Source organism: Pteropus alecto, unplaced genomic scaffold (genome assembly GCF_000325575.1).
Source record: "Pteropus alecto unplaced genomic scaffold, ASM32557v1 scaffold25, whole genome shotgun sequence".
In the NCBI taxonomy this organism is placed as follows: Eukaryota; Metazoa; Chordata; class Mammalia; order Chiroptera; family Pteropodidae; genus Pteropus; species Pteropus alecto.
This window is the reverse complement of record NW_006441955.1, coordinates 6,538,972-6,546,698: the sequence shown is the minus strand read 5'-3', so window position 1 is coordinate 6,546,698 and position 7,727 is coordinate 6,538,972. Positions and strand designations below refer to the sequence as shown.

Genomic DNA, 7,727 nt, shown 5'->3' with positions numbered 1-7,727 from the left:
GCCGAGGGAGGGGGCGCTTGGTGGCCCGTGGGGCGTGCCGGGCGCGGGAGCCCGCGGTGAGCGGTGGGCGAGGTCCCGCGAGCGAGCCGGGGCGCTCACCGCGGTGGCCGCACTTTGCCCACCGGGCGCGGGCAGGGGGCGCGTGGCTTCTGCATCCCCGAAGGCTCCTTTTGTCCGCCCGCGGCGTGAGGAGTGCGTGCCGGGGGCTTTGTTCGGCCCGGAGCGCTCTCCCTTCCCTGCCCTCGGCTTCGCCGTCGGCCCCGTACCCTCCGGGGCGCCGGGCTGGGCAGGGACAGGGGCCCGGCTTGGTCCTAGGCTTGGGGGACAGTTGTTTGGTGGGAGGTGGTGAGGGCGGCGCTTTGCTGCCCTCTCCAGAGCTCACCGAGCACCACGGAGTCCAGGACTGAGTCCCCGGACCCTCAAAGCTGGAGAGAGTGTGGCAAGGAGTGGGTCTGGAAAAGGAGGGAGGCTCTGGGGTCGGGTGGCTTGCGAGTTTGAGACACCTAAGTGGGTTTGGCCCCGACACCACTTGGAAGTTCAAGTTTGGGGGCTGCTCTCTAGGCCCCCACGGCGTGCGATAACGCTTCCCCTGGTACCCACCTCTTAACTGCTTGCACCCGCGGCCCTGGAGCCGAGCTAGCTGCTTACCTCTGTTCGGGGCCACAATGGGACAGCGCAGACAGGGCTGGAAACCGGCAAGCAAGGTTCAGGAGCGATCGCCCCGTGTGTTCTGATGCCTTTCCTCTCTCTCTGTGCCCCCCTGCCTACTTTTCAGGTTAGCTTTATACGTCTACGAATATTTACTGCACGTAGGAGCACAGAAATCTGCACAGACCTTCTTGTCGGAGGTGAGTGGAACTTCCCCCATCATCCAATTTCTTGACACCCCCTCCTCCCCACTATTCTTAGAGCCTTTGTTTTCAGGAGCAGCCACTGTGGCCACCATTTTGAATTTTTATCACCTTTTGGCATTTATTGTTACTTGGTCTTCACAGCCTTTTGGCTTTGGGAAGCCCCCAGCCCACCCCTCCCCTCTGCTCCTCTAAGCTGTCTCTGCTTTCTCCTTTCCAGATTCGATGGGAAAAAAACATCACGTTGGGAGAACCGCCTGGGTTTTTGCACTCATGGTGGTGGTAAGTTTGTGTGATAGTTTTGTGTTTGTGTTTGTTTTGTTTTGCGTCCCGGGTCCAAGTGAACAAAGACGGGAGGAGGCCCCCCCGTGTATTAGTCTCAGCATTGCACAGTACAGGGCACCTCTGGGCATTCAAACTAGGACTGGTGAGGGAGGAAAAGAGCAGAAGAGGCTAGCGCCTAAAGTTTTTGCCTCCTCTTTACCCTCCTGTTGAGAACCTACTAAATTGTGCCTGGTGTGTGGCTAGAAACTCCTTACTTTTCCATCTCACTCTGGGCCACTGGGCAGGCTTGAAAAAACTTTGAAGGATTTTTGTCAGTTTTGCATGCTGCTTTAATTAGAGGGGGTGGGGGCGGGGCGGGGTGAGGGGATACCAGGTCTGTTTTACAAACTGGCCTGTCTTTTCTTTTTTCTACTATGAGCTCAAAACCTTGAGAGAGAGAATCTATTCTGGCCTTTTCCAGGCACCCTGAGAAAAGGCAAGAAGGGGCTGCCACTTCCTTTAAAGATACTGATTCAGACTGACTGGACCTTCCTCTCCTCTGTGGGCCCTGCCCCCACCCCCAGCATCCCTAAAACCACAGAGTTTCATTTTACCGAGAACTTTGACTGGTTGGCATTGACCTCTCAGTCTGCCTGTAGTTGGCAGTTAGGGGCTCTCTTATTTGTGACCCTCTCCCGGGCCCCTCAGCCTGGCTGGTGGGGGACCAACTCAGCTGGTGTAGGTTTGCAGCAGGCAGGAGGGAGACTTAGGGTCAGTGGGAGCTAGTCGCAGTGCCCTTAAGACTTGGGTGTTTTGTGGAACTGATCAGTGCAGTCTTTGACATCCTTTTGAAAAGGAAAAGAAAGCAGAGTGGCTTTTGATATTTTGGTAGAGTTCAGGAAAACGGAGTGCCCCGTCTTGGGATCTTAGCACGTTTACCTGACCGCCAGCTCGAGTTACTGTTTCAAGTCTCTTTGAAATGTGGGGGGGTGGGGGATGGGATGAAGTGTCTGTTCTAACTTGTGCAGGGAAAATAAGTTTTTAATTACTTCTGCCAACCTCGAAACTGCCAGTGTTAGAGGCATTTGGTGTGGTGTAAGACTTCTACCTGCTGGAGAGGGTGATAGGTTTACTGTGGTTGTTTTTGGAGAGGAGTGTGTGGATGGGGTTGGCCAGTCTGACCATCATGGGTTTTGCAGAAACCTAGGCTTATGAGTCTGAGTTACTTAGAAGGGGCTGGGGAGTTTATAGTGTTAGAAATCTTTAGTGTGTGGAGGAGTTAATCAAATATGTGCAGCTTCAGAGGACAGAAAGGAATGTTCTTCAGCCCCCCTCTGCAGCTAGTAGAAGTCCCTGATTTTCCTGTTCTATCCATAATCTCCCCGGAACTTATCCAGCCTGTCTGCTGTGCCCGGCTTAGGCTGTGGTGCCTCTGGCTGTGGTCTTGGTAGTTACAAGTTGCTTTATATGATTTGATATTGAGCAAATGACCAGGGTTTTGGGGGTGGGAGGAAGGGGTGGAGCTGATCTAGAGATGCTGCATTATTCATACACCTTGAGCGAGATGCTTGTCTGATGACTGGCAGAGCTGGCAGTTGAGATGGTTTTTTCTGTGCTGTATGTTTGTGATGGGGACAGGAGCACTGACCAGGATTCAGACTTCCTCTCTGGTGCCCATTTTACCCTTCAATCAGTTCCCAGCTCCGGACCTTGGGTTTCTGACCTGGAGAGAGTTTCTAAGGCTCCTTGTTAATACAGTGACTACCTCATGTTTGCACAGGGTTTTACTGGTTGACAAAGGACTTGTATGTCTGTTCTCCTGTTATACCAAGAGGTGGAGTGATCATACAAAATCATGGAGGGGGATATCTTGGGCTCCCACTCCTCAGATCCCCCTTTTTGCTGCACAGGTGCCTTTCTGAGGAGGGCTCTCTATTTCAATATGACAGGACAAGATACTGGGTTGACCTTTGGCTCATTGACACATATTCTTTGGTGGGCAGGGGTGGAGTGGTTCTTGTGTGGAATACTTTGGGGGAGGGCCTGGCTGAGGTGGGAGGAGTTGAGGGTATGAGATCCTGGGTTAAGAACCTATAGGTTCCCTTTACTGCCCAATTTGCTGCACGTATGAATCATAGTCCTGACTTTGACAATTTAATCTTTTTACTAAATGCAGCCATTTTGGGTTGAGTGGGGGTGGGGAACAGTGAAAGGGGCACAGATGAGGCAGGCATGGATTTTCATTCAGAGTCCTACTTGTCCTGTCTGGGCATCCGTGAGTGGGTTGTACTAACCTGTCCATGCTTCCATGCCCCCTGTATAAAGTGGGGATAAATCACCCATCTTACAGTGCTGTGGTAGTCACAAGCAGAATCATGGGTGTGAGGCATCCGACATATAGTAGGTGCCTGATAGATGAGAACTATTACTCTTATTACAAATGGCTGGCTTGCCAGAAGAGGTTAGGTCCATTTGTTTTCTAGGCTGAGTTTGCCCAATGAAGGCTGGAAAGGTAGGGTTGAGCCTTTGGGAGACCTGGTGCTATTAGCACTGTGCATTGTGCGCTTGCCATTGTATACACAAGTCATAATTAGTAACCCGATCTTATTTTATTTTTCAACTTGCAGCGTATTTTGGGACCTTTACTGTGCAGCTCCTGAAAGGCGAGACACTTGTGAACATTCAAGTGAAGCAAAAGCCTTTCATGATTACGTGAGTAACAAAATTTTAATCCTGGCAATAATTACAGGGTTGGATAGCTCTAACTTCTTTAGGACCAAAAGCAAATACATGGCCAGTTGGCAGTGGGTTTTGTTTTTTCCTTGCCTTTCTTTCTTTGCCCACCTCTTTGCTGCCCTCGCCCCGTATCCTTCTCCAGCAGCGTTCTAACTTGGTGAACGGTATTTCATGATGTTGTAATTATGCAAAAGAGCATAGATATCTATCTGGAGAATTTAGTGGTGTTGTGTAGGTTCAACCATGTGAGGTTTATGTTCAGAGTGGACAGTTAACTGGGAGGGGCCTTTGCCTCTTTGGTGTTGGTTTAACGAAAAAAATGAACCACAACCCCCCAAAAAGCAAATACGAAACTTGTGTTTTGGAGTAGAAGGGGTATTGAGCACAAATTTGTTGAAATGGACTCCTGTATTACTTTTCAGGGAGTGATCTTTCAAATTATGTTTTGGGGTGTGTGTGTGCGTGTTTGGTGGGGGCTCATGTTGTGTCTACTAAGATGATGTTTACTTTGAGGTCCTTGGCTGGTTCATAATACTGTGTTCAAAATACTCTTGTGAAGGTAGTTAATTTCATTACATTGTAGTGCTTTCTATCCTATCATTCATTCTTTATCTGGATGAGTTTCTTAAGATGAAACGCTTATAAGAGACATGTCTGCCGCATGTCCATCTCCAGTGCCAGCCCATCTCAAAAGAAAATTGGACTCTAAACTTGAGTTGGAGTCAGACTTTATGATCAGCTGTAACAGGTTAGGATCTTCTGGGGAAGATGGAAGGGGAAGTGTCTGAAGATCTTCCTGGCCTCCTTTTAGTCCTGTTGGCCTTGAGACAGTTTAGTGTGTATGTATGTGTGCCTGTGTGCGCACACGTGCATGTAAGAGGTGAACTATTTCGTCTTGTACTTATGCATGAAGTGGGGAGGAATGGTCCCCAAGCCCCAAGCTCTGGGGAATGGAGGTTGGTTTCTTAAACGTCATCAGGGCCCACCCACTTGGCCAGGCCATCTGCGTCCCCTGCATGCAGAGTTTGAAACTGGCCTAGGAGACCAGAACCCATCTGGTTGAGTTTCACAAGTGGTCAAATCCCATTACCATGAATATCTTATGGTGAAAATTTCCTCTGTAATAAGAGGAGTTAGAGACTCAGCTGGAGGCTGCCTGGTTTTGAGAATATTCAATGTGATGAAATTCTGCTATGACTGAAAAGTGAATGCCCTTGGAGTGGAATGCTGAGGAAATTGACCAGTTCTTGTGTCCCCTCTAGGGCTGAGAAAAGAGAAACTGGCAGATGATATTTATGGCCTGGTAAACTTTTTGTAGTGAAAGGTGAGGTGACTGGTTCCACTTGCGATGCGGTTCTTCTGGGAAAATCTGTGGTGGTGATCATAGGGTTTTCTGAGCTGGAGGTCGGGGAGGAGGCTAAGAGGTACATTAGCCATAGAAAAATAGTTGGTGAATTTGATCTTTCTACCTGATAGAAGTCTTGTGCCTTTTTATTTTTTTTAAACCTATGGATGGTCAATTCTTGTACGGCAAGTCTTTGACTGCTGTCTATGCAAATGGTTTTATTTTAGAGTTGGGGATGGGTAAGCATGCCTATTTTAAGTCAATCTCTTGATATAGGTAGTCTGTGTTATTTTTTGGAGGTATCGTTCAGAGACATTAATGATTTTTAACTAAGTTTAATACTGTAGTAAATGTGAGACACTAGGAATTTGTGGTTTGGTCTGCCACCTTGAAACTATGGTGGCTGGGAAAGCTTGCATGGGTCGGCTTTCAGTAATTTATTAAGGAATGGCAGCTGAATTGTGTAGAGATTGCTGAGGTTGGCATGGACATTTAGAAGGTGCTACGAAGAAATGAGGTTACACTGATTGAGGCCCAGGATTCACAGATTTTAGAATGAAAACCCTTTTTTCTGGATTGGGATCCACTTCCTGTACATGAGTCAGGTCATGTGGGAGGAGGGATGGAATGATGAATGGGGACAGGAAGGGAACGTCAATTCTGAAGGAGTTAAGAGATAGCACTGAGTTGTAGGGGTGACAGAAAACTAAAAGATAAAGAAACTAAGAAATATTAAGAAAACTAAGAAAAGGAAACCTTTTTGTTCTTCTCAAGTCTTCACGTGTTCTGTCTATTCTCATGGCTACTGTCTACTTAGCACTCATTCCTTCTTGCTGGTATTATTGCTACAGCCTCTTTCTGGACTTCTTTCCTCTTGCCTGCAAAGCAAGTCTATTTTACCCACTCACATCCTGTTCATCTTTTAAGTTCTCCTTCGTAGAGGACTTTTATGATTGTTTTCTGCGCACTCTGATTGCTCCTCAATCTCAGTGTCTAAAAACCTACACAAAGGTTCTGTTGGAGGCTTTCCGTGTGCTGGGCCCCTGTGCGGAGTGCTGTAGGTTCAGTGACCCTGTAGAGAAGGCATGTTAACTCTCTGTTGCAGATGGAGAAAATGAGGCACAGAGAGGTTACTTCACAGCCTACTTCACAGCCTACTTCACAGCCTGTAGGTGGTAGAATTAGGATCTCAACACGAGTCGTAACTGATTCCAGAATCAGTGCTCCTGACCTCACTAAGGCTCAGCCTCACAGGTTCGTGGCATCATTTGTCCACACCTATTCTGACTCACTTATCATTCAGGTTTGTCTTTCCAACCACAGCTTATTAATTTTTTCCATGCCAGAGACCATTCATCCACAGAGCTATTCATCTCTGTAGCTCCCACAATACCTTGCACATAGTAGGCACACATGCTAATTGAATAAGGAGATAAAGAACTGTGGGTAAGAAAAAATAGGTAATTTGGGGTCAGTGAGCAACCTGGTCTGGAATAGCCGTGGAATACTGGACCATATTCTTTCAGTGATTTCATTTTTGCTAGGTCATCTTGAGCCAGGTGATTTAATGTCAGTTAACTAGTTACCTTAAATCCTTTTTAGAAGATAAAATGGAGCGTAAATGAGAGTATGCAGTGACTGGCCTTTTGTTTTTGATCAAGGAGATTCAGAGGTTCTCACGGTTTGTGGGGGAGACTGTGCAGCCCAGACTTGGTACTTGGTACCTTGGGGGGTAGTAAATAGTCAGTGGTTGCAGGGCAGGGATGAGGAGGGAGCACCTGGTTCTTCTGGACTTGAAAGGACCTCTGTCCATCAGGAAGAGCCTGGTCTCAGCTTTCTTGGGGAAATGATTTTTTGTTCCTTGCAAGTTGTCTCTCCTTCCTGATGGATCAGGGTGACATTAAAGGCTCTTCTCAGGTCAAGGCCAGGCTGTAGGGCCTGGAATGAACCAGGTGACTCAGCTGGGAGGGAGTTTAAATTTTCTTTGAATTGATGAGTTTTTATTTGAGTCACAGTCTATTTTCCCCCACACATCTGGCAACTTCAGCTTTCTTGGCTCATTGTTATAAGCCAGAGTGCCCTGATGTTGACCACATACAACGGGGAGTGGTACCCGGAGTGGACTTTTCTGAGAAATTGGTTTGTCTTAAGTCAGAAGAGCCCTGAGGCCATGAGAAGCAGCTCACAGGGACCCTGCCTGAGGTCCTCTTGCTGTTCTCCTCTGGCCAGAGTAGTACTCAAGAATATTGATGAGAGCCCTTGGGGTCCCCTTGGGTTTGGGTCCCCTTGGGTTTTCTTAGGTGCTGTTGTCTGGGTCCTGGCCGTTTGTAGAGTAGACACTCCGAACTGCCAGCTGTGTCTCTCACTGCGGGCCCAGTGGTGTCCTGGTGATCTCAACATTGACCTCCTCCAGGGTCTGTGCGGTTGGTAGAAGTGTCTTTGGAGCCTCCTCAACTACCAGCAGCCCTTTCCATCTCTGTGGTAGCTAATTTTGTGTTTTCCTTTTGGTGGCAAGAAATGAGTAGGTAAGA

The 7,727-nt window shown here is 48.1% G+C and overlaps 1 protein-coding gene across 1 annotated transcript in view; it reads left to right on the top strand.

The window, feature by feature from the left end:
• Positions 1 to 7,727, top strand: part of SSBP3 (single stranded DNA binding protein 3) — a 192,079-nt gene that overhangs the window by 33,682 nt on the left and 150,670 nt on the right. The window contains exons 3-6 of the mRNA XM_015595299.2: positions 316 to 446; positions 776 to 848; positions 1,072 to 1,133; positions 3,743 to 3,827. Coding sequence (XP_015450785.2) covers positions 316 to 446; positions 776 to 848; positions 1,072 to 1,133; positions 3,743 to 3,827 — 351 coding nt within the window. The remainder of the gene's footprint in view (positions 1 to 315; positions 447 to 775; positions 849 to 1,071; positions 1,134 to 3,742; positions 3,828 to 7,727) is intronic.